The 27,693-nt window shown below is 44.7% G+C and overlaps 1 protein-coding gene across 15 annotated transcripts in view; it reads right to left on the bottom strand.

Moving 5' to 3' along the window:
• The window catches only part of LOC115123604 (pleckstrin homology domain-containing family A member 7-like), a 159,660-nt gene that overhangs the window by 15,789 nt on the left and 116,178 nt on the right, over positions 1-27,693 (bottom strand). For 5 of the 15 annotated variants that reach the window (XM_065012004.1, XM_065011999.1, XM_065012009.1 and 2 more), the window contains 15 exons: positions 17,025-17,471; positions 15,908-16,454; positions 14,077-14,160; positions 13,601-13,720; positions 12,157-12,234; positions 9,327-9,407; positions 8,187-8,255; positions 7,103-7,183; positions 6,810-6,959; positions 6,560-6,661; positions 6,326-6,437; positions 5,904-6,073; positions 5,592-5,783; positions 5,407-5,521; positions 5,067-5,161 (listed from right to left, as the gene is read on the bottom strand). In XM_065012004.1, the coding sequence (XP_064868076.1) occupies positions 5,067-5,161; positions 5,407-5,521; positions 5,592-5,783; positions 5,904-6,073; positions 6,326-6,437; positions 6,560-6,661; positions 6,810-6,959; positions 7,103-7,183; positions 8,187-8,255; positions 9,327-9,407; positions 12,157-12,234; positions 13,601-13,720; positions 14,077-14,160; positions 15,908-16,454; positions 17,025-17,471 (2,443 nt within the window). The remainder of the gene's footprint in view (positions 1-5,066; positions 5,162-5,406; positions 5,522-5,591; positions 5,784-5,903; positions 6,074-6,325; positions 6,438-6,559; positions 6,662-6,809; positions 6,960-7,102; positions 7,184-8,186; positions 8,256-9,326; positions 9,408-12,156; positions 12,235-13,600; positions 13,721-14,076; positions 14,161-15,907; positions 16,455-17,024; positions 17,472-27,693) is intronic. The other 10 variants (XM_065012008.1, XM_065012002.1, XM_065012013.1 and 7 more) reach the window with 8 other exon arrangements.

Here is a 27,693-nt window from a genome sequence, read left to right as displayed (position 1 = left end):
CTTAAGTCGACCCTCTACTTTTTTGAACATTCTGTTAAAAATCGCGCAACATTTCAGCGCCCTGCTACTCATGCCAGGAATATAGTATATGCATTTGCTTAGTCTGTGTGGATAGAAAACACTCAGACGTTTATAAAACTGGTTAAATCACTGCTGTGGCTTTACCAGAACGGCATTTACATCGAAAAGCACAGGAAAAACTGATCACTGAAAATGGGAAAATATATCCATGCGCTACTTGAACCCATTGATAAAGGTGAACCACAATTAATTGACTGAGGTTGCAGTACCTACAGCTTCCACACGGTGTCTAGAGTCTTGTCATTTCCCTTCGAGTTTTTTCTTGGTCAAACACATGCAGGGCACCGTATCTCCTCAGGTCTAGGACCGGATATTTTCGTTGAGTTTCTAGCCGGACATTTTTCCAGACGGACAGCTAATGATCTTTACATCGCCTCCTGATGAATTTTATCGCTTATTAACGTTGACTAATACCTAAAGTTGCATTACAAACGTATTTCGAAGTGTTTTGTGAAAGTTTATCGTCGACTTTTTGAATTTTAAAAAATGACGTTACGTTTTGAAACAATGTTTTTTTCGTTTATCACACAGTCTACATATAACGATATCTAGGCTTTATATGGACCGATTTAATCGAAATAAAGACCCAAATAGTGTTTATGGGACATCTAGGAGTGCCAACAAAGAAGATGGTGAAAGGTAATGAATGTTTTCTATTTTATTGTGCGGTTTGTGTAACGCCGAAATGCTAATTATTTTGTTTACGTCCCCTGCGGGTCTTTTGGGGTGTTACATGCTATCAGATAATAGCTTCTCATGCTTTCGCCGAAAAGCATTTTAAAAATCTGACTTGTTGCCTGGATTCACAACGAGTGTAGCTTTAATTCGATACCCTGCATGTGTATTTTAATGAACTTTTGAGTTTTAACTAATACTATTAGCATTTAGCGTAGCGCATTTGCATTTCCAGAGCTCTAGTTGGGACGCAAGCGTCCCGAGTAGAAGCAAGAGGTTAATGTGACTTGCTCAGAAGTCACATTTTAAATAATGACCTAACTTATTTTAGATTTTTTTCTTTGGAACACAATTTTTCATACACCATTCAAACGTGCAGGCCGAGAAACCCCATTCAAACGTGCAGGCCGAGAAACCCCATTCAAACGTGCAGGCCGAGAAACCCCATTCAAACGTGCAGGCCGAGAAACCCCCATTCAAACGTGCAGGCCGAGAAACCCCATTCAAACGTGCAGGCCGAGAAACCCCATTCAAACGTGCAGGCCGAGAAACCCCCATTCAAACGTGCAGGCCGAGAAACCCCATTCAAACGTGCAGGCCGAGAAACCCCATTCAAACGTGCAGGCCGAGAAACCCCATTCAAATGTGCAGGCCGAGAAACCCCCATTCAAACATGCAGGCTGAGAAACCCCATTCAAACGTGCAGGCCGAGAAACCCCCATTCAAACATGCAGGCTGAGAAACCCCATTCAAACGTGCAGGCCGAGAAACCCCATTCAAACGTGCAGGCCGAGAAACCCCATTCAAACTTTAAAACATGTATACCGGTCTCGAATAGTATTCTTGTACACAGCCTTTTGATAAAATGTATACTTTTTAAACTATTAAGCTTTTTGTCCTCCCCCCCAAAAATCAGCGACTTTAATGGGATTTCTTCAATATTCTAAAGCTCTCGTTGTTAAAAACTCCCAGACTTCCAAGATTCTATTCACTGTAAACAATGTGACTTACCCAACAATTTAGACAAAAACTTAGAGAAGGAAATCTTAGTCTGCGTTTCTGCTATTTAAATTTGAAACCAGAACAGAAATATATTTGACCAATCAAACCACACAGCTGCTTTAGTAACCGCATCAACAATTTTGTCTCTCAATGTTTTGAAACCGCTGCCATTTTGACCACTTTCCCAACCACTAGGACAACAACATAGAGAGCATAAAATCTTAGTCTACTTCTAAGCTATTCAAATCGGAAATCAGAATAGGAATAACTTACACCAATCACGATCTACAGCTGTTTTAGTAACCGCATCACCTACCTTAATTAAGCTAACTTCACACTGTTGAATTAACTGCCGTGGAACTTTCAGAAATGTCAAATTATAGAAGTAGGGGTACACATTCCATGAATGAGAATCACTAATTAGTGTGACTTGCTTCTGCAAGAACACTCTAGTTAATTGATATACTTCTGACTTATCAGTGTGCCTTGCTTCACAAGACCACTCTAAATATTTAGAGTGGTCTTGCCCAAGCCCTCCCCATTTCTCCTTCACCCAAATACAGATAGCTGATGTTCTGAAAGAGCTGCAAAATCTGGACTCCTACAAATCAGCTGGGCTAGACAATCTGGACCCTCTCTTTCTAAAATTATCCGCCGCAATTGTTGCAACCCCTATTACTAACCTGTTCAACTCTCTTTCGCATCGTCTGAGATCCCTAATGATTGGAAAGCTGCCACGGTCATCCCCCTCTTCAAAGGGAGTGACACTCTAGACCAAAGCTGTTACAGACCTATACGTATCTATCCTACCCTGCCTATCTAAAGTCTTCGAAAGCCAAAATAACAAACAGATCACCGACCATTTTGAATCCCACCATACCTTCTCTGCTATGCAATCTGGTTTCCGAGCTGGTCATGGGTGCACCTCAGCCACGCTCAAGGTCCTAAACGACATCATAAAAGACAATACTGTGCAGCCATATTCATCGACCTAGCCAAGGCTTTCGACTCTGTCAATCACCGCATTCTTATCGGCAGACTCATCAGCCTTGGTTTCTCAAATGACTGCCTCGCCTGCTTCACCAACTACTTCTCAGATGGAGTTCAGTGTGTCAAATCGGAGGGCCTGTTGTCCAGACCTCTGGCAGTCTCTATGGGGGTGCCACAGGGTTCAATTCTTGGGCCGACTCTTTTCTCTGTATACATCAATGATGTCGCTCTTGCTGCTGGTGATTCTCTGATCCACCTCTAAGCAGACGACACCATTCTGTATACTTCTGGCCCATCATTGGACACTGTGTTAACAAACCTCCAGACAAGCTTCAATGCCATACAACACTCCTTCCGTGACCTCCAACTGCTCTTAAATGCAAGCAAACCTAAATGCATGTTCTTCAACCGATCTCTGCCCGCACAAGCCCGCCCGACTAGCATCACTACTCTGGACGGTTCTGACTTAGAATATGTGGACAACTACAAAGACCTAGGTGTCTGGTTAGACTGTAAACTCTCCTTCCAGACTCACATTAAGCATCTCCAATCCAAAATTCAATCTAGAATCGGCTTCCTATTTCACAACAAAGCATCCTTCACTCATGCTGTCAAACATACCCTCGTAAAACTTGACTTCAGCGATCCTTGACTTCAGCGATATCATTTACAAAATAGCCCCCAACGCTCTACTCAGCAAACTGGATGTAGTCTATCACAGTGCCATCCGTTTTGTCACCAAAGCCCCATATACTACCCACCACTGCGACCTGTATGCTCTCGTTGGCTGGCTACATATTTGTCGCCAGACCCACTGGCTCCAGGTCATCTATAAGTCTTTGCTAGGTAAAGCACAGCCTTATCTCAGCTCACTTACCGATCATTGCACCTGTACATAACCCATCTGTACATAACCCATCTGTACATAACCCATCAGTACATAACCCATCAGTACATAACCCATCTGTACATAACCCATCTGTAAATAGCCCACCTGTCACGCCCTGACCTTAGTATTCTTTGTTTTCTTTATTATTTTGGTTAGGTCAGGGTGTGACATGGGTGATATGTGTGTTTTTGTCTTATTCTAGGGTGTTTGTACTGTCTAGGGTTTTTAGTAGATTTATGGGGTTGTTTTCATCTAGGTGTCTATGTTATGTTGCACATTTGCACATTGTTTATATAGCGGTCACGTTCGTCTTAATCGTTTTGTTGTTTTTTGTTTAAGTGTTCTTCTTGTTCTTCATTAATAAAGAAGAATGTATTCACACCACGCTGCGCTTTGGTCCCCTCCATACAACGATCGTGACACCACCCAACTACCTCATCCCCATGTTGTGTTTTGTTTAAGTGTTCTTCTTGTTCTTCATTAATAAAGAAGAATGTATTCACACCACGCTGCGCTTTGGTCCCCTCCATACGACGATCGTGACAACACCCAACTACCTCATCCCCATGTTATTTTTTTTGTTTGTTGCTCCTTTGCACCCCAGTATCTCTACTTGCACATTCATCTTCTGCACATCTATCATTCCGGTGTTTAATTGCTAAATTGTAATTATTTCGCCACTGTGGCCTATTTATTGCCTTACCTCCCTAATCTTACTACATTTGCACACACTGTATATAGACTTTTCTATTGTGTTATTGACTGTACGTTTGTTTATCCCATGTGTAACTCTGTGTTGTTTGTGTCGCACTGCTTTGTTTTATCTTGGCCAGATCGCAGTTGAAAATGAGAACTTGTTCTCAAATGGCCTACCTGGTTAAATAAAGGTGAAATAAAAATAATAAAAAATTAAATATTTCACCTACTTCTGAGTTATAGTTATTTGTGTTCCTTGCTTCAGCAACGCCACTCTATATATCAAAATACTACTACTTGGCCTGCTACTACCACATTCACACACTACTACTACTACTACTACTACTGGGATACAGTCACAACTACTGCAGTCAGTAATTCTACTGTTACTATACAACTAGCGGCTATTATCCCACAGCTGTAATACAGTATCTACTTATACTACTACACTAGCCTACATTTTTAATCAATAGCAATTTAAACTTCTAATCTTGTTTGATTATTATAACAATACTGTTGGCCAGCTGGAATAAGTCAAAAGTTTTCTTCATGGAAAATAACCTAGTTTTTTCCCATGTACTCAGCGTTTTGTACTAGATGCTGCATCTAATCAAGTTAGCTTGTCTCAGCTCCACAAAAGTAAAAGCCATGACAGGATTTAGAAACAATATTTGTGCTGCCTTTCCACCTACTCTCTCTCTCTCTAGTCAGTCAGAAATAGTTGGAGTCTTACCTTCAGGCCTGAGGCGGCTGAGGCTCCTCTTCTGAGGGTAACATATGAGGAGATGTTTGTGGACTGATTTAGCCTGGATGAGGAGCCAGCCGGCCCTGAGAGAAAGACAGCAAATATGAAAACACGACTCCCAAGTGAGCACAAGAGCCAAAGCATGTTCAGTGGGTACATTACAAAGCACATATTTGCTGCTGGTGTGAACACTATAAAAAAACGGAAAGCTGTTTAGTCTTTCAAGCTGTTTGCTTATTCTGAAGAGTAAGACTTCTTCAAAGAAACAAACATGTTATTCCACTTTACATCAAGGTGCATTACATGTGTTAGACCTAGAGCTACTTACCTCTGCTTGGCAGGGTCTGGTAGCCACCATCATGCCCCAAGGCCCCCATCCTCATGTGACCAGACCCTCCCACTCCCAGGAGCTCAGGTTCACTCAGGAAGGTGCGCAGCTCCACCTGACACCCACAAAGACAGAGATCAGTACCACACAGACACACGGCTCCATAGCTCTCTCCAAGCACACACCTTGTTGTCTTCGTTGGTGTATTGGCCGATCTCCCTGTCCCGCTTGCGTTCGTCAGACTGTCGTTTGAGGCCTCGTACAGATGTGTGTCTGATGACGCTGCTTTCCCTGGGCAGCGGAGGCACGGCGGGGGCGTGGTCCTCAGGACTGTATAGCTGAGGTAGTGGTGGTCGGGGAGGGGCGCCCTCATTTGCCTGCAGATAAAACAACCAACCAGCATAGCCTTTACCATCATATTCAACCACATTTACTATCAGATAGGATAACATTCAACACTATGTCCTTCGAGTGAGAGAGGAGGGGGGGCCACTCACCCATTTTGACACAGATATGGGGAGGGCTGCGGTGGTGTGCTGGGTGGAGGTGGGGGTTGTGGGGCTGAGGTGGGGGCTGTGCTGTTGGGCCAGTCTTATCTCTCCCAGGGAGGGACTGGCAGACAGAGAAGGCACTGACGATGGCGACACGGAAGGCACAAGTTTTCTCTCTAGAGGCACAAAAACACACACGTAAAACACCCCTCGACACACACAACATACACGTTAAAATTACACAAAACCCCCACACTCCACCCACAAAAGCCAAATACACATATAGACCATAATCAACTCATCCATTTTGTCCCCTGTAAATATATAAGCACATGACAAGTAGCATCCATTTCTCTCTCTAGCTCGTCCTGAGCTCCAGTGTGGGTTAGTAGAGGCAAGCGGAGGCAGAGCCACAGCACTCCTCTCACCTGGGTTGGTCACAGAGGAGATGGTGACTTGGTAGTTGGCTTTGCTGGAGCTGAGGCCTGCTATTACGTCTTCAATCCTCCACAACTCCCTCTTGATCTGGGACTTCTCCTTCTGCTCATAGACAAACACACACACAACCATGAACACAAACACTACAAACGTTGTTCCCATCCCTCTGGGAATCTGTACAAGAGTATGTGTTTGCAGTGGTGTGGTTGTGGTGCGATCCTGACCTGAGAGAGACCACTGCGGTTCATCTGGCCCTCCAGAGCTGTCCTCAACCAGTCTACATTTCTCTCCAGGCTGCTGTACTCATTCCACGCATTCTCCATCTCCTGCATGAAGCAAGAGAAACATAGATAAAGAGAGAGTGAGAGAGTAAGAGAGGGAGCGAGATAGAGAGGGAGGTTGTGTGGTCAGTCAATGGGGCTATGTCCAAATCAGTGAGCCAGGCTGTGTTAGGTCAGACAGAGCAGCCCTTACCGTGGACACCTGAGAGATCTCAGCTCTGATGTGCACCACGTCCTCCTGCAGTAGTCTCTGCTGGTAGGATATCTTCTCCTGGTGGGCCGGCTGGTCCCGGTACTGCTCCATCTGCTGGTGGGACACGTCCAGCACGGACTCCAACTTGTCCTGTAGGACAGGACACCACGAGGGCTTGGGGTATTCACCACGAGACCATACGGGGGAGCTAATACACACGTACACATACCCAGGTACACACACGTGCACAAACATGTGCACACACACACAAACAAACACAGAAAACCCAATACCTTGTCTTCCTTGAGCGTGCGTATTGTTGTTTCCAGCTCCTGAAGGATCTTGTCTTGTTCACACAGTCGGCTTAACTTCACCTGCACAGGGAACAGCAGCAGGCAGCACAGAGAACAGAGATTGATAAGGTCTATTAAGAAGACTAGGTCTATGGCTAGAACAGGGACCCTCTGCCCAGGAGCTTCTGGTAAACACTATTCAAACCACAGTGCCCAGCAGAATGAATTGATAGTCTACTGTAGTCTGCTCTGTCTGTAAATATGTCAATAAGATCCATCTCTTTGAAATGCCCTGAGGACCTCTTTTCATCTTCTCTGTGTGAAAATAAAGAAATAAAGCTTTATACTGTCTGCTTGTGGGGACTGGTAATGCCCATTATAAGCAATCATAATCAAAAATCCATATTTTGAAATTCACTTTTCAAGAGAACAGTGCTTATTGAGACCGGCATATTTGTTTCCCCGCAGAAATGGGTTATATGTTTCTGAAAACAAAATAAGACTGCCTAGTTTACAATCTTTCTCACACACTGAGTGTTTATTCTTGAGTTCTATTTATCATTCTGTTCAATTAATAATTAAGCTGTTTTTTATTTCACAGCCGTATATTGTTGTTTTAATTGCATGAAATATTCATTGTTCAAACAAATTCACCAGCAAATTCTTATAAATTGTTAAACTGGAACAATGCTAATGATGAAAAGCCAAGACATCCAGCTTATTTACCTCCATTCTGAGCAAACAAAGAATTAAAAAGGCTGGATGACAGAAATCAAACTGAAAAATTTAAGAGCTCTACGTCTAAAATCCCATTACATGTATTTTTCCCTTTAAATTGAGAGCTGGAAATAAAATCCCTCGTCGATACTCTCAGGCTTTAACAGCTGTCTGTCCCCACAGTCCTGCATCTTCGCTCTGCTCCGTTCCCTCCCTACACACCCTCTGTTTACCACAACTACACAATACCAACTTCTCAAATCCTCAGTTCACTGTCTCTGTAGTGGGTTATAAGATGTGAAAAACGATAGACGTTGAAGAAAAGGAGAGAGATGGATAAACTGGGTGTGGGGGCCGGTATACTTACATCAACATCGCTCTCTGCTATCTGAACAGGTCTCGATGGTCTGTCTTTTAGAGTTTCACGGCCCGTAACCTGCAATGCCCCAAAGGCACAAATACAACCTTACTTCTCCCAGTAATAGTTGCAAAAAAAAGTTCAGCTACCCTAAATATTAAAACCAACTTCAATAGATAACATTCAACAACAACAACATACAGCAATTATCAAGCAACAGCATGAGACCTTGCTAAGGACATTAGGATGGCAGAAACCACAATGTAGAACAGCTATGCAAAAAATGATTCAACAAAGAAGACGTGGGTAGTAGTGTGCACAAGACAATGCAATACGACTGCTTTAAAAGCTGTGCAAATATATTTATGGTCAAAAACAGCATCTGTGCATTTAAGAGAGAGGCCACAACGGAGAACCACAAAGCTGCTCTTTCCTGGCAGTGTGTCCGTGGGTTTAGTTAACGACCGTGTCCTCTTTATGAACCAAGAGAAAGGGAGGAACTAGCAGGAAATATGGCACCTCCTTCAGATCCTCTCTGTTACAGTGATAAATCAGACGTGGCCAAATACATATCTCAGAGACGTCAGTGAACTGGCCCAGTTAGAATTGATATAAACTGTAGATATATTTCAGTGTCTTTCGCTAAGAGATTTCAATTGACTTAATGCCCAAACAGAGCTAATGATTTCTGTTGATACATTTCAAAGAGCGTAGAGATGTAGGTGTGTTTACAATTACAACCAAAGCACACATTATTTAGTTGACCTTATAGCTCTGATTCTAATACAAGTGTTATATGATAATCAGTTTTGACGTTTCTCAAAGACCACCCTTGGGTCGTCTCTATAGTGCTTACAAGACAAACAAAAGGAAAAGAAAGGCTTTGAAACAAAGTGCAATCCAGGGTTCAACAGCATGCAATGGGACTCCCTCTCACAGAGAGCAGAGACAGAGTCCACATCAGTCAGTCAGCACACACTGACACAGCATCACCATGATGGACTACAGTACCCAGCAAGCAAAGCTATGCGGTGGGTCTCTCTTCTAACATGGCCAGTCATCACAGCAAACATGGGCAGGTGAGGAGTGCATTATACACATTCTATTAGGAGAAGCAGTGGAATCTCTTTGTATGCACACCATCCTTACATTCCAACTGGACCCAAAACCTGGAGGGGTGTTTTCTAACACATTGTGTACCATAACGATCAACGGGTCAATACTTTTGATCTGTTTTAAAACAGGAAATAGAGAGGTGTTACATCAGAATGTACACATCGATAATAGAACTCCCCACTCCAAGAAACAGAAGGTTAATTAAGGTTTGTGGTGTTATACATACAAATCACTTCAGGAAGATCAGATGCTTTGTACTGTTGTTAATGGAAGAGAATTGCTGATAGCAGAATGTAGAATCATTACAACACACAAGGTCATTCTGCTGAAGCTGGCATTAGACTTACACTACCAGTCAAAAGTTTTAGAACACCTACTCATTCAATGGTTTTTCTTTATTTTTTACTATTTTCTACATTGTAGAATAATAGTGAAGACATCAAAACTATGAAATAACACACATGGAATCATGTAGTAACCAAAAAAGTGTTAAACAAGTCATAATCTACACTGCTCAAAAAAATAAAGGGAACACTAAAATAACACATCCTAGATCTGAATGAATTAAATATTCTTATTAAATACTTTTTTCTTTACATAGTTGAATGTGCTGACAACAAAATCACACAAAAATGATCAATGGAAATCAAATTTATCAACCCATGGAAGTCTGGATTTGGAGTCACACTCAAAATTAAAGTGGAAACCACACTACAGGCTGATCCAGCTTTGATGTAATGTCCTTAAAACAAGTCAAAATGAGGCTCAGTAGTGTGTGTGGCCTCCACGTGCCTGTATGACCTCCCTACAATGCCTGGGCATGCTCCTGATAAGGTGGCAGATGGTCTCCTGAGGGATCTCCTCTCAGACCTGGACTAAAGCTTCCGCCAACTCCTGGACAGTCTGTGGTGCAACGTGGCGTTGGTGGATGGAGCGAGACATGATGTCCCAGATGTGCTCAATTGGATTCAGGTCTGGGAAACGGGCGGGCCAGTCCATAGCATCAATGCTGACACACTCCAGCCACATGAGGTCTAGCATTGTCTTGCATTAGGAGGAACCCAGGGCCAACCGCACCAGCATATGGTCTCACAAGGGGTCTGAGGATCTCATCACGGTACCTAATGGCAGTCAGGCTACCTCTGGCGAGCACATGGAGGGCTGTGCGGCCCCCCAAAGAAATGCCACCCCACACCATGACTGACCCACCGCCAAACCGGTCATGCTGGAGGATGTTGCAGGCAGCAGAACGTTCTCCACGGCGTCTCCAGACTGTCACAACTGTCACATGTGCTCAGTGTGAACCTGCTTTCATCTGTGAAGAGCACAGTGAGCCAGTGGCGAATTTGCCAATCTTGGTGTTCTCTGGCAAATGAAAAATGTCCTGCACGGTGTTGGGCTGTAAGCACAACCCCCACCTGTGGACGTCGGGCCCTCATACCACCCTCATGGAGTCTGTTTCTGACCGTTTGAGCAGACACATGCACATTTGTGGCCTGCTGGAGGTCATTTTGCAGGGCTCTGGCAGTGCTCCTCTTTGCACAAAGGCGGAGGTAGCGGTCCTGCTCCTGATGTACTGGCCTGTCTCCTGGTAGCGCCTCAATGCTCTGGACACTACGCTGACAGACACAGCAAACCTTCTTGCCACAGCTCGCATTGATGTGCCATCCTGGATTAGCTGCACTACCTGAGCCACTTGTGTGGGTTGTAGATTCCGTCTCATGCTACCACTAGAGTGAAAGCACCGCCAGCATTCAAAAGTGACCAAAACATCAGCCAGGAAGCATAGGAACTGAGAAGTGGTCTGTGGTCCCCACCTGCAGAACCACTCCTTTATTGGGGGTGTCTTGCTAATTGCCTATAATTTCCACCTGTTGTCTATTCCATTTGCACAACAGCATGTGAAATGTATTGTCAATCAGTGTTGCTTTCTAAGTGGACAGTTTGATTTCACAGAAGTGTAATTGACTTGGAGTTACATTGTGTTGTTTAAGTGTTCCCTTTATTTTTTTGAGCAGTGTATTTTATATTTGAGATTCTTCAAATAGCCACCCTTTGCCTTGATGACAGCTTTGCACACTCTTGGCATTCTCTGAATTCTATGAAGCCGCACAGCAGCAAGATATTTTTCGGGTTCGAGAGCATCAAATCCGTGATGTATCATGGGTAAATTGTGACTGACTGATCTACAAATAATATTGTGTAGTTATTTAGGATGCAAGGTGATTTGTAGATCAGTCAGTCTCGACACGCCTTTAATGTCGGCTGCAATGTCGAACGTGCCCATTGTAGGTCTCTTTTAGCAGCATTGCCTGATGGGAAGTGAAATTTATTACGCAAAATGTATTTTTTGACATGTAGTACTGTGCTGCTTGAAACTTCAGTTCCCATCAGTGGAGGTATGATATTTTGGCCCCATGTTTTCAGGGTTGAATATGTACTATTCCAAATGTACTTTTATCCAATTGCAAGGATAGCTAGCTTTGACACAATATAGAAAATTGTATAATTTATACTGTAGCCGATAATCAGATCATTTTATGTCTAAGGTCATATTGCACTCAAGTTGTTTTCTTTGCTGCATTGATAGTAAAGACACACAGATGAATGCAGCATAGCATTATTCTCAGTATACATAGCATTAGTAACAAAAACAACAGTGGTTAAAACACACAGAAGACAGTTTAAATTCCAACATCAACCTAAACCACACAGCCCTGAGGAACGAGGTCAGAAAGAAGAGGAGAGAGCAGCAGAAGGAGGTGTGTGAATGAGGAAGAGGCTGACACTGTAGACAGTGGAAGGAAGAGCAGGATGCAGGCTACAGAGGAGAGAGGAGGAAGAGAGATAAATCATCATTTACATGATCTTTTCTCTTGGGGCCCACCTTCAGATCTAGATAATCCAGGTCCTTCTTCAGTTGCATGTAAGTATCATCTGCCTGACAGACAATGAGGAGTGGAGAGACAGATCACAAGACAGAAAGCTGCAAAGGATGCTAGGAGGCTATAGTATAGGAAGACTAGTCAGGTGCTGTTACAGCACAACTCTATATCTCTACTTCATTCTCATTGGAGAGATCATATCAATACAGTCAAATGAATATTTACGAGGCAAAATAGGACAGAAAATCAGGCAAATTGATTCGGTTATATTATGAGAATTTACACCAAACTAGATTGTAGTGTAAGCCTGCTATCTAAATAGTTTAGGGATGCTTACACAAATAGCTTAAGCATTTCATAGGGCAGTATACTGCTTATAATTCAGTTCGCAACAAATCTCCGGCACGGGTGAATGATGTCTACATGAGGATGAACAGAACATAAGTGTTGATGGAGAGAGACGGTGGTTGTCATTGAGCACCTTTACAGCTTCACTGTGGTTGTGCAGGTCTGAGATCAGAGCAGTGCACTGTGTTTGGACTGGCTCTTCTAGGGCAGGGGTCGGCAACAGGCACCTTTCTTTCTTTTTGGTCAAAAAAGAGACTTGAAAACCACCAGGAATTCAGTTGAATTTAGGAAATCTGTTCCCAAGTACTCCCACAAATAAAAAAAAAGAGACATATGTGATCATGACTCGGTGTAATTAAGGTATTACTTCCACTACAATAACATTTTCAGTGTACAAATTATTATAATTAGGTTCCATTTGCGCCAACAAAAACCGTCCCGCGGTTGAATCTAGTTGCCTACCCCTGCTCTAGGGAGACACACTCCTGAGCCAGCCTGTATACCCAGGATCACTTTACACTAATAAGAATGACCTCTCAGATACACACAGTTCAACACAACCAGGGGAAATGTGAAAGAAAAGTCAAAAATACATTTGTCATTGTAGTTATCCAGGTTTGCAAAGAGCTCAAACAACAGAAGATAAGGCTACAGTATATGTATGTGAAGACAGGCACGGTGCATAGTCAACAAGCAACATGCTTGATATGAAGCTTGGGAGCAACATGATGTTTGTTTTTTAACAAATCAAATGAAACACGTCTCTATGAGGCTCAACGGAGTGCTACATTATGCCGACAGATGAGTGAGTCCATTCAAACACAACACAGGCTGGTGTATCTATAGCTGCAGACAGTCCATGCTAACAGGGGAGCACCTAAGCCACTAGTACAACAAGACACGACCAACACACCACACAGTCCAATGAAGGATGGAGCTGGGACCAAAACACTAGCAGAGACACAGACTGCGGGTGATGGGGATTTGTCTGGGGGCTGGGGATCCACAATTAATTGGAGTGGGGCTGCAGAGCAGCAGGGCGGCTGCAGGGGGGAGGATACGAGGGGGCCTGACCTGCAGGCTGGGGCCTAGGAGGCCGTTGTGATGTAGGTGGTGGAGGGCGTCGCCGTGGACACCAGCCATCTTGGCCTGGTGACTCCTGAGCTGAATGAGCAGCAGGGTCAACTCCTCCGGCTGCAGTAGGGTCAGGCCCAGGCCAGGGAGAGGAAGAGAGGGAGGGACAGAGAGAGAGCACTTCAACACCTGGCCACCAGGGTGGCAGCAGTGAGGGCTCAGCTCTTCAGGCCCCAGAGAGCTGTGGGCCAAGGCATCCTACCACAATACCTGCTCTTCTCTCCCCGCCACCCACACAAGGCCCTTCAGAGCAGAACAGCACTGAATCCACCAGCTGAAAATGGTGCTGCTTTCTGACTGAAATGTATTACATTGAAGTTCCCTTCAGCATTAATCTTTAATAGTCCGAATATAAAGCAGAGAATAGTTTAAACTGGGTGTGTGATGAAGATAAATTAACAAGACAGAAGCTGTACCGTTTTCCCATGCAAGCTTGGTGCGCTGACTGTGTGTGTGATGTAGCCCATGGCTGGCATTGACCGTCTCTCCAGCTGACTAGTCTGTGGGAAAACAAAGACATCAACAAGTTATTAGGCTACATATCCCATTTCACAGATCAAACAGAATGGCAAATCATAAATGAACATTTACAAGGATGAATATGCCTGCAATGTGGTTCAGATCGTTCCTGGCTTTCTGTCCCCGCTACTGGGCATTCTGATATGTAACACCCCAAACTTAAAGGGAAAGCCTGCAACTTTACAAACTCATTTGTGCACACAGCAGATTTTTCTTCTATCCATGTATTTATTTCCATCCTTCCTCCTCTTATTTGAAATAAAGCCCCCAGTTGAAGTTGCTACAGGGTTTGGAAGGTTTGACATTTTTGCTTAACACACAGAATTCCTTGGCTAGGCCCTTCACGGAACCTTAAAAGGACACAAACAACGAGAGATTGAATTAACTACACATAAATTATCCCCAACCTGCCTTCTTAAAATAACATTTGTTTGCTATCAGCGAGAGAAGCACTGTGAGCCATTCCCTCAGAGATTCCCAAGCTAATCTTTTTTTGCTGTATAATAGGTTTTTAATTTAAATGTAAGATCAGAAGAAAGAGACCGTTGCTGATGGTTGAGATACAGTGGAGATGTTTACAGGGGGCTGAGAGGCCCTGGGCAAATTGAATTAGCCGCTAATAACACACACACACACACACACACACACACACACACACACACACACACACACACACACACACACACACACACACACACACACATACTCACTTGTGTGATATTCCATAGAGGTACATGGAACACAGCCCTGAAATACACACTCAAGCCAAAAAGACATCACCAGTCTGAGAGATGCTAGATCCATCAAAACAAAGTTCATCTGCAGACTAAATGTAGTACCCATAAACCATTGCTTTATTGGATGGTCTCACACACAAACTGTGGCTCATTAAAAAAATACTTCTCCTCTTTGAGTGTTTATGATTATTCTGTGAGCGAGCGGAGCGGCAGTGTTCTATTTAAGACACATAATTAGTGACTTGGCGTTATGGGTGAATGATGAGGAAACAGAGGCTGGGACATTCTGTTTACTTGGTGTGAGGACAGTGGGCTAGCGATAAGGGCTGCGTGGAGGCTGGTGTACTGCAGCCTTGTAAAGACAGCCTCACATATGGGGGGTGTGGCAGCCAGCATGGAGACAGCACAGGGTGCGGATGACGCAGGACAGTGCCTTGTCACAGGGGGTCACACACTCGCACACACACGGCCATAGAGGCTGGTGGGTGTCTGAGCCCGGAGACTGGGCCGGGCCGGGAGGAATGGGCGATGGGGAGGTTCCCACTCACACGCACACAGCCACACAAGCTGGTGTGTGTCTGAGCCCGGAGACTGGGCCGGGCCGGCCTGGGAGATGGGAGGAAGGCTCCCACTCACACACACACCCTACCACCTGTGTAGAGGGCCTGGGTGTGGACTGTGTGAATCCTTCGGAGCTTGTGCCCGGCATCAAAGTGAAGATGCCGGGAAGTTACAGCAGGGCTACTTCTCATGCTCGTCTTCCCATGGTTGGCCCTTTCTCTAACGGTTAATGTGTCAAAGTTATTATTCCTCTAAGACAGAGATGAATTGGAAATTCACTACAAACAAAATGGCCTCAGTAACTGTGAGAATGAAACCCTTTTATGAAAGATGAACGTTCCTTAGCTGTAAAACATTTAGTCTTGTGCCAGTCCCAGGCTGGTAAACCAGCCTCTTTAACCCTTTAAACCCCAGTGAGTCAGAGTCCTACCTTAGAAAGCTGAGAAAACACCCGTCTAGGAGAACTGGAGCCGGTGGGCGACTCCCCAGGTGGCACCTCATCCAGCGGCCTGACCGTCACCCTGTCTGAGGGGGTGTGTGGCCTGTGGGGGGACAGTGGTTTGAAGGTGGGGACAGATGGGGGGACTTCACAGGGGGAAGGGGGCACAGAGATGGAGCGAGGCATCTCCACAGTGACCCTGAAGGAGGAGGTGTCCAGAAAGTCTGGCCCGGTGTAGATGGGCGCCGTGGGGCTGCCGTGGCGGAACTGCTGGCGCTGCTGCCACTCATACAGCTGCCATACCATGCCCTCCTTGGTGGCCATGCGCTCATCGGTGGACATGCGGAAGTGGCTGAGCCGGTCGTGGGCGTATTTGTAGTCGCTGGGCAGGTTGCGGGGCGCCGAAGGGGAGCTCCCGCCAGACGGGAGTCTGGGGGTCTTTGGCAATGTCTGGTAGGCCTCTACTACCACGGCCTTAGGCTGCAGGGGAGGGGTCCGCCGAGGGAGGGGGAGGGAGTACTCAGTAGTAGATGTGTTGCTAAGGTTAGGAAAGAGAGATAGGGCCTTTTATGAACTGTGCAGTCTACTTATTTCACCAGGTACATAATTGAGCATCAATACTGAGTTGAAACTAAAGTGCATTTAAGTAAAAAGTATCAACAGCCATTCAGGCATGACCACTTTATTCTAACAAACGGTTACAGTGAAAAAGCAGTTCAGAGCTGAGATATTCACAATCGCCACCAGGGGGAGACATTTATAAATAGTTAGTTATAATACAGTATGTCAATTGAATGGTTGATATTGGGGAATGGGTTGAGGCTATAGTTTGCACAGCAGGCTTCTAAGGGGAGAACGGCTCATAATAATGTCCAGAATGGAAAAAAGGGAATGGCATCAAACACATAGAAACCATGTGTGTGATGTATTTGATACCATTCCATCTATTCCGCTCCAACCGTTACAGCGAGCCTGTTCTCCCTAATTAAGGTGCCACCAACCTCCTGTGATGGTTAGGGTTATCATCACTGAAGCTTAAGATTAAGGTTAAGATTATGCTCAGGATAAGAGTAAAGATTAGATGAGTAAAGTAGGTCTTCTGACTGACCTCTTGGGATCTCCCTTCTGTACATTGACCCAGTGCTCCACCTGAGCCAGAGCAGTCTTCCTCTGCACCTGCTTCTCTGTGGCTGTCCGTGGGACAAGGCCCCTCTTATACACAACGTTCCCATTCTGCTCAGGGGGCAGCGTGGCGAGGACTTTGTGGGCCAGGCCATTCCTGGGGTGTGAGGGGCCAGGGAGAGTGTCTGGGGAGAGCCTGTCCACCTCTACCTCCGTGGCTGGATGGCTGAGCTTTCTAGGAGCCTCCAACACGTACCTCTCCTCGTCCCCCTGGCTCAGTCGGATCTCCCCCTCCGGAGGCTCCTCTCTCTCGGGCCGCTGGAGGCTCCCTGAACGCGACTGGGAGGGGCTCTTACTGGTGTTGTTGTTAACGTGGTTGGTCTGTGGTACTGCCTGCTGCACTGACATTTCTGGTCTCTCTGTGACTGCCTCTCTGTGAGGGGTGAGAGGCGATAGAGGTCAACAGGGATACCGGAGCAGAGGCACTTTACAGTTACCTAGGCTAAATACAATGGCCAAACCTGGCTTCTCTATCACACCAACCCCTGGACAATAGAAACAACTGACATGATTAATCAGCTCAGTGTGACATGGATAGTGACAAGCTAATATACTGAACAAAGATATAAATGCAACATGCAACAATTTCAACGATTTTGCTGAGTTACAGTTCATATAAGGAAATCAGTCAATTGAAATGAGTTAATTAATAAATTTTCAATTTCACATCTCTGGGAAGGGGCGCGGCCACCGCAGTTTCATCGGCTGTCCGGGTGGCAAATTCTCTCAAACGACGTTGGAGGCAACTTATGGCAGAGAAATTAACATTAAATTATCTGGCAACAGCTCTGGTGAACATTCCTGCAGTCAGCATGACAATTGCACGTTCCCTCAAAACTTGAGACATCTGTGGCCTTGTGTTGTGTGACAAAACTGCACATTTTAGAGTGGCCTTTTATTGTCCACAGCACAAGGTGCACCTGTGTAATGATCATGCTGTTTAATCAGCTTCTTGATATGCCACACCTGTCAGGTGGATGGATTATCTTGGCAAAGCAGAAATGCTCACTAAAAAGGGATGTAAACAAATTTGTGCACATAATTTGAGAGAAATAAACTTTTTGTGCATATGGACAAATTCTGGGATCTTTTATTTCAGCTCGTGAAACATGGGACCAACACTTTACATGTTGCGTTTATATTTTTGTTCAATATATATCCCCTGAATGTTAGTCAAGGACTTAGTGACCTATAGTAATGCATTAAATAAATTCATTAAATTCTTTCCTCCTTTCCCTCAGATATTAATACAGTAGACTACATTATGATAAAGTACAGCTGTACACTTGAAACAGGGGATTTGGAGGTATTAGGCTGTGGATAAAACGGCAACATGGACACCTCCATTAACCTGAGTTGACTCTGACTCTCAATGTTATTTCCCACTTGAGTGATACTAGTGAAAGCACTCAAATGTCATTGATTCATTACTGAGTTCCTCCACAGAGGGAAGGGAGACTACAGGGAGGGGTTTTCAATATGTTTTTAACACCCACATATTTTCATGGAGAGGGGAGTGTAACTAAGTGAGGCTCTTTGGATAGGAGGCAGGCTGGGTTCCCCTTGAGAGTCAAAATGACAGCCATTTTGTCTTTAAACAAATAGCTTGGGGTAGCCTCTTCATCAATGACTCCGTGTAATAGCTCTAGTGATCATTAATTTGTCCCCACAGATGAATGTATGAGACTCTCTCCCTCTGCAGGGAGTCATTCATCTGAGATATAATTTATCTGATTCCCAGACCAACACTATACACGTCTAACAAATCACACATTTTTTAGATTACAAATATTGACAGGGCAATGGACAGTTTTTAACTCAGTTTCAAAGTTCAGAGCATATTCAGACATACAGTACCAGTCAAAAGTTTGGACACACCTACTCATTCAAGGCTTTTTCTTTATTTGTACTATTTTCTACATTGTAGAATAATAGTGAAGACATCAAAATGATGAAATAACACATATGGAATCATGAAGTAACCAAAAAGAGATTCTTCAAATTCTTCAAAGTAGCCAACCTTGGCATTCTCTCAACCAGCTTCATGAGGTTGTCACCTGGAATGCATTTCAATTAACAGGTGTGTCTTGTTAAAAATGTCTTTCCTTCTTAATGCGTTTTAGCCAATCAGTTGTGTTGTGACAAGGTAGGGGTTGTATACAGAAGATAGCCCTATTGGTAAAATACCAAGTCCATATTATGGCAAGAACAGCTCAAATAAGCAAAGAGAAACGACAGTCCATCATTACTTTAAGACATTAAGGTCAGTCAATCCGGACAAAGTCCGAAATTCAGAAATTGCAGCCCAAATAAATGCTTCACGGAGTTCAAGTAACAGACACATCTCAACATCAACTGTTCAGATGAGACTGCATGAATCAGGCCTTTGAGGTCGAATTGCTGCAAAGAAACCACCACTAAAGGACACCAATAATAAGAAGAGACTTGCTTGGGCCAAGAAACACGAGCAATGGCCATTAGACCAGTGGAAATCTGTCCTTTGGTCTGATGAGTCCAATTTTTGGTTCCAACCACCGGGTCTTCGTGGGACGCAGAGTAGGTGAACAGATGTGTAGTTCCCACCATGAAGCATGGAGGAGGTGTGATGGTGTGGGGGTGTTGTGATTTATTTAGAATTCAAGGCACACTTAACCAGCATGGTTACCACAGCATTCTGCGGCGATATGCCATCCCATTTGTTTTTTCAACAGGACAATGACTCCAAACACACCTCCAGGCTGTGTAAGGGCTATTTTACCAAGAAGGAGAGTGATGGAGTGCTGCATCAAATGACCGACCTCAACCCAATTGAGATGGTTTGGGATGAGTTGGACGGCAGAATGAAGGAAAAGCAGCCAACAAGTGCTCAGCATATGTGGGAACTCCTTCAAGACTGTTGAAAAAGCATTCCAGGTGAAGCTGGTTGAGAGCATGCCAAGAGTGTGTAAAGCTGGGTGGCTACTTAGAAGAATATAAAATATAAAATATAATTTTTAAACACTTTTTTGGTTACCACATGATTCCATATGTGTTATTTCATAGTTTTGATGTAAAGACAAACAGACAACGATTTTCAGGAGAAATACAGTGCCTTGCGAAAGTATTCGGCCCCCTTGAACTTTGCGACCTTTTGCCACATTTCAGGCTTCAAACATAAAGATATAAAACGGTATTTTTTTGTGAAGAATCAACAACAAGTGGGACACAATCATGAAGTGGAACGACATTTATTGGATATTTAAATTTTTTTTAACAAAAAAAACAAAAACTGAAAAATTGGGCGTGCAAAATTATTCAGCCTCTTTACTTTCAGTGCAGCAAACTCTCTCCAGAAGTTCAGTGAGGATCTCTGAATGATCCAATGTTGACCTAAATGACTAATGATGATAAATACAATCCACCTGTGTGTAATCAAGTCTCCGTATAAATGCACCTGCACTGTGATAGTCTCAGAGGTCCGTTAAAAGCACAGAGAGCATCATGAAGAACAAGGAACACACCAGGCAGGTCCGAGATACTGTTGTGAAGAAGTTTAAAGCCGGATTTGGATACAAAAAGATTTCCCAAGCTTTAAACATCCCAAGGAGCACTGTGCAAGCAATAATATTGAAATGGAAGGAGTATCAGACCACTGCAAATCTACCAAGACCTGGCCGTCCCTCTAAACTTTCAGCTCATACAAGGAGAAGACTGATCAGAGATGCAGCCAAGAGGCCCATGATCACTTTGGATGAACTGCAGAGATCTACAGCTGATGTGGGAGACTCTGTCCATAGGACAACAATCAGTCGTATATTGCACAAATCTGGCCTTTATGGAAGAGTGGCAAGAAGAAAGCCATTTCTTAAAGATATCCATAAAAAGTGTCATTTAAAGTTTGCCACAAGCCACCTGGGAGACACACCAAACATGTGGAAGAAGGTGCTCTGGTCAGATGAAACCAAAATTGAACTTTTTGGCAACAATGCAAAACGTTATGTTTGGCGTAAAAGCAACACAGCTCATCACCCTGAACACACCATCCCCACTGTCAAACATGGTGGTGGCAGCATCATGGTTTGGGCCTGCTTTTCTTCAGCAGGGACAGGGAAGATGGTTAAAATTGATGGGAAGATGGATGGAGCCAAATACAGGACCATTCTGGAAGAAAACCTGATGGAGTCTGCAAAAGACCTGAGACTGGGACGGAGATTTGTCTTCCAACAAGACAATGATCCAAAACATAAAGCAAAATCTACAATGGAATGGTTCAAAAATAAACATATCCAGGTGTTAGAATGGCCAAGTCAAAGTCCAGACCTGAATCCAATCGAGAATCTGTGGAAAGAACTGAAAACTGCTGTTCACAAATGCACTCCATCCAACCTCAATGAGCTCGAGCTGTTTGGCAAGGAGGAATGGGATAAAATGTCAGTCTCTCGATGTGCAAAACTGGTATTAACTTAAGGGGGCTGAATAATTTTGCACGCACTATTTTTCAGTTTTTGATTTGTTAAAAAAGTTTGAAATATGCAATAAATGTCGTTCCACTTCATGATTGTGTCGCACTTGTTTTTGATTCTTCACAAAAAAATACAGTTTTATATCTTTATGTTTGAAGCCTTAAATGTGGCAAAAGGTCGCAAAGTTCAAGGGGGCCGAATACTTTCGCAAGGCACTGTAGCTTCCCTTGGAGCTGCTAATGAGCACCGAGCAACGTTGGCCACTAGATGGTATTGTTTCACAAAACATCATATCCAAACCTCCCTCTCAGCTGTAGCATGGCAGTCCAGATCAGCCACATCATGTATGTGCACTGTACACTTAATTTCTCCAACACCACAAGCTGTCATTCACCTAACCAAACCGTAACCAGTTTGGCCAAACCATAACTTTTTCTCCTTTTATTTGAAACAGCTATTCTTTATTCCCTATATACTGCACTACTTTTGACCAGGGCCCATGGGGATCTAATCAGTAGTGCACTATATAGGGAATAGGGTGCCATTTTGGACGCAGATGGTGTTTGTGCCCTGTGATGGAGTAGAGGGAGGAACCGTGTCTGTGCCCTGTGGATGGAGTAGAGGGAGGAACCGTGTCTGTGCCCTGTGACTGGCCCATGCTCAGCTGGCAGCAGGAGCAGGATGGAGTAGAGGGAGGAACCGTGTCTGTGCCCTGTGACTGGCCCATGCTCAGCTGGCAGCAGGAGCAGGATGGAGTAGAGGGAGGAACCGTGTCTGTGCCCTGTGACTGGCCCATGCTCAGCTGGCAGCAGGAGCAGGATGGAGTAGAGGGAGGAACCGTGTCTGTGCCCTGTGACTGGCCCATGCTCAGCTGGCAGCAGGAGCAGGATGGAGTAGAGGGAGGAACCGTGTCTGTGCCCTGTGACTGGCCCATGCTCAGCTGGCAGCAGGAGCAGGATGGAGCACTCATCCATACAGCAGCCAGCTGCAGAACTCAACATCCCACCCATTCACAGCACAGGAGAGTAGACACTATCAGAGCAGTGCTACGCCTGTCCTGCCATGGATGAGTGCTCACTGAGTCCCAGGCAAGCAGGCCAAGCTAAACCATGCCAAGCCAGGCCAGGCCAGGTACACTCCAACCTATAACCCCAACAGTTAGGCACTTTGCTAATGTTTCTAAAGGCACATGATCAAGATCAGACTGGGAAAAATGGGCTTTGCTTTGGTGCTGGGAAGGAAGAGAGAAGGAGGCAGAGGTCTACTGGGAAAGATACTGGTGGATCCCTGTTTGGACTAGTCATTTGGTTAACTGGGGATTATTGGGGATAACTACAGAGGATACTATTGAGGATAACTACAGAAGAGACTATTTTGAATAACTACAGAGGAGACTGTGGGGGATACTACATGGGAGACTATTGGGGACACTACAGAGGAGACTATTGGGGACACTACAGAGGAAACTATTGGGGATAACTACAGAGGATACTATTGAGGATAACTACAGAAGAGACTATTTGGGATAACTACAGAGGATACTATTGGGGACACTACATGGGAGACTATTGGGGACACTAAATAGGAGACTATTGGGGATACTACTGGGGATAACTACAGAGGAGACTATTGGGGATACTACATGGGAGACAATTGGGGACACTACAGAGGAGACTATTGGGGACACTACAGAGGAGACTATTGGGGACACTACAGAGGAGACTATTGGGGACACTACAGAGGGGACTACTGGGGACACTACAGAGGAGACTATTGGGGACACTACAGAGGAGACTATTGGGGACACTACAGAGGAGACTATTGGGGACACTACAGAGGAGACTATTGGGGACACTACAGAGGAGTCTATTGGGGACACTACAGAGGAGACTATTGAGGATAACTACAGAAGAGACTATTTGGGATAACTACAGAGGAGACTATTTGGGATAACTACAGAAGAGACTATTGGGGATAACTACAGAAGAGACTATGTGGGATAACTACAGAGGAGACTATGGGGGATACTACATGGGAGACTATTTGGGATAACTACAGAAGAGACTATTTGGGACACTACAGAGGAGACTATTGGGGATAACTACAGCGGATACTATTGGGGATAACTACAGAGGATACTATTGAGGATAACTACAGAAGAGACTATTGGGGATAACTACAGAGGAGACTATTGGGGATAACTACAGAGGAGACTATTGGGGATAACTACAGAGGATACTATTGAGGATAACTACAGAAGCGACTATTTTGAATAACTACAGAGGAGACTGTAGGGGATACTACATGGGAGACTATTGGGGACACTACAGAGGAGACTATTAGGGACACTACAGAGGAGACTATTGGGGATAACTACAGAGGATACTATTGAGGATAACTACATGAAGGAGACTATTGAAGATACTATTTGGGATAACTACAGAGGAGACTATTGGGGACACTACAGAGGAGACTATTGGGGACACTAAATAGGAGACTATTGGGGATACTACTGGGGATAACTACAGAGGAGACTATTGGGGATACTACATGGGAGACAATTGGGGACACTACAGAGGAGACTATTGGGGACACTACAGAGGAGACTATTGGGGACACTACAGAGGAGACTATTGGGGACACTACAGAGGGGACTATTGGGGACACTACAGAGGAGACTATTGGGGACACTACAGAGGAGACTATTGGGGACACTACAGAGGAGACTATTGGGGACACTACAGAGGAGACTATTGGGGACACTACAGAGGAGACTATTGGGGACACTACAGAGGAGACTATTGAGGATAACTACAGAAGAGACTATTTGGGATAACTACAGAGGAGACTATTTGGGATAACTACAGAAGAGACTATTGGGGATAACTACAGAAGAGACTATGTGGGATAACTACAGAGGAGACCATGGGGGATACTACATGGGAGACTATTTGGGATAACTACAGAAGAGACTATTTGGGACACTACAGAGGAGACTATTGGGGATAACTACAGCGGATACTATTGGGGATAACTACAGAGGATACTATTGAGGATAACTACAGAAGAGACTATTGGGGATAACTACAGAGGAGACTATTGGGGATAACTACAGAGGAGACTATTGGGGATACTACATGGGAGACTATTGGGGACACTACAGAGGAGACTATTGGGGATACTACTGGGGATAACTACAGAGGAGACTGTTGGGGATACTACAGAGGAGACTATTGGGACACTACTATTGGGACACTACAGAGGAGACTATTGGGGATAACTACAGAGGAGACTATTGGGGATAACTACAGAGGATACTATTGAGGATAACTACAGAAGAGACTATTTGGGATAACTACAGAGGAGACTATGGGGGATACTACATGGGAGACTATTGGGGACACTACAGAGGAGACTATTGGGGATACTACTGGGGATAACTACAGAGGAGACTATTGGGGACACTACAGAGGAGACTATTGGGGACACTACAGAGGAGACTATTGGGGACACTACAGAGGAGACTATTGGGGACACTACAGAGGAGACTATAACTACAGAGGAGACTATTGGGGATACTACATGGGAGACTATTGGGGACACTACAGAGGAGACTATTGGGGACACTACAGAGGAGACTATTGGGGACACTACAGAGGAGACTATTGGGGACACTAAATAGGAGACTATTGGGGATACTACAGAGGAGACTATTGGGGATAACTACAGAGGAGACTATTGGGGACACTACAGAGGAGACTATTGGGGACACTACAGAGGAGACTATTGGGGACACTACAGAGGAGACTATTGGGGACACTAAATAGGAGACTATTGGGGATACTACTGGGGATAACTACAGAGGAGACTATTGGGGATACTACATGGGAGACGATTGGGGACACTACAGAGGAGACTATTGGGGACACTACAGAGGAGACTATTGGGGACACTACAGAGGAGACTATTGGGGACACTAAATAGGAGACTATTGGGGATACTACTGGGGATAACTACAGAGGAGACTATTGGGGATACTACATGGGAGACGATTGGGGACACTACAGAGGAGACTATTGGGGACACTACAGAGGAGACTATTGGGGACACTAAATAGGAGACTATTGGGGATACTACTGGGGATAACTACAGAGGAGACTATTGGGGATACTACATGGGAGACAATTGGGGACACTACAGAGGAGACTATTGGGGACACTACAGAGGAGACTATTGGGGACACTACAGAGGAGACTATTGGGGACACTACAGAGGGGACTACTGGGGACACTACAGAGGAGACTATTGGGGACACTACAGAGGAGACTATTGGGGACACTACAGAGGAGACTATTGGGGACACTACAGAGGAGACTATTGGGGACACTACAGAGGAGACTATTGGGGACACTACAGAGGAGACTATTGGGGACACTACAGAGGAGACTATTGGGGACACTACAGAGGAGACTATTGGGGACACTACAGAGGGGACTACTGGGGACACTACAGAGGAGACTATTGGGGACACTACAGAGGAGACTATTGGGGATTACTACAGAGGAGATTATTGAGGATAACTACAGAGGAGACTATTGGGAATAACTACAGAGGATACTATTGAGGATAACTACAGAAGAGACTATTTGGGATAACTACAAAGGAGACTATTGGGGATAACTACAGAAGGAGACTATTTGGGACACTACAGAGGAGACTATTGGGGATAACTACAGAGGATACTATTGGGGATAACTACAGAGGAGACTATGGGGGATACTACATGGGAGACTATTGGGGACACTACAGAGGAGACTATTGGGGACACTACAGAGGAGACTATTGGGGATACTACATGGGAGACTATTGGGGATAATTACAGAGGAGAATATTGGGGATACTACAGAGGAGACAATTGGGGACACTACAGAGGAGACAATTGGGGACACTACAGAGGAGACTATTGGGGACACTACAGAGGAGACTATTGGGGACACTACAGAGGAGACTATTGGGGACACTATTGGGGATAACTACAGAGGAGACTATTGAGGATAACTACAGAAGAGACTATTTGGGATAACTACAGAGGAGACTATTTGGGATAACTACAGAAGAGACTATTGGGGATAAGAGGATACAGAAGAGACTATTGGGGATACTACAGGGATAACTACAGAGGAGACTATTGGGGATACTACAGGGAGACAATTGGGGATAACTACAGAGGAGACTATTGGGGACACTACAGAGGAGACTATTGGGGATACTACAGGGAGACTAACTTGGGACAGAGGAGACTATTGGGGACACTACAGAGGAGACTATTGGGGACACTACAGAGGAGACTATTGGGGACACTACAGAGGAGACTATTGGGGACACTACAGAGGAGACTATTGGGGACACTACAGAGGAGACTATTGGGGATACTACTGGGGGGATAACTACAGAGGAGACTATTGGGGATACTACAGAGGAGACTATTGGGGACACTACAGAGGAGACACTACAGAGGAGACTATTGGGGACACTACAGAGGAGACTATTGGGGACACTACAGAGGAGACTATTGGGGACACTACAGAGGAGACTATTGGGGACACTACAGAGGAGACTATTGGGGACACTAAGAGGAGACTATTGGGGATACTACAGGGAGACTATAACTACAGAGGAGACTATTGGGGATACTACATGGGAGACGATTGGGGACACTACAGAGGAGACTATTGGGGACACTACAGAGGAGACTATTGGGGATTACTACAGAGGAAATTATTGAGGATAACTACAGAGGAGACTATTGGGGATAACTACAGAAGAGACTATTTTGAATAACTACAGAGGAGACTATTTTGAATAAATATATAGGAGACTATGGGGGATACTACATGGGAGACTATTGGGGACACTACAGAGGATAATATTGGGGACACTACAGAGGAGACTATTGGGGATACTACATGGGAGACTATTGGGGATAATTACAGAGGAGAATATTGGGGATAACTACAGAAGAGACTATTTTGAATAACTACAGAGGAGACTATGGGGGATACTACATGGGAGACTATTGGGGACACTACAGAGGAGACTATTGGGGACACTACAGAGGAGACTATTGGGGATACTACATGGGAGACTATTGGG

Source organism: Oncorhynchus nerka, linkage group LG27 (assembly GCF_034236695.1).
Source record: "Oncorhynchus nerka isolate Pitt River linkage group LG27, Oner_Uvic_2.0, whole genome shotgun sequence".
Lineage (NCBI taxonomy): Eukaryota > Metazoa > Chordata > Actinopteri > Salmoniformes > Salmonidae > Oncorhynchus > Oncorhynchus nerka.
Note: the sequence above shows the minus strand (reverse complement) of the source record. Positions and strands in the feature narration are given on the sequence as shown.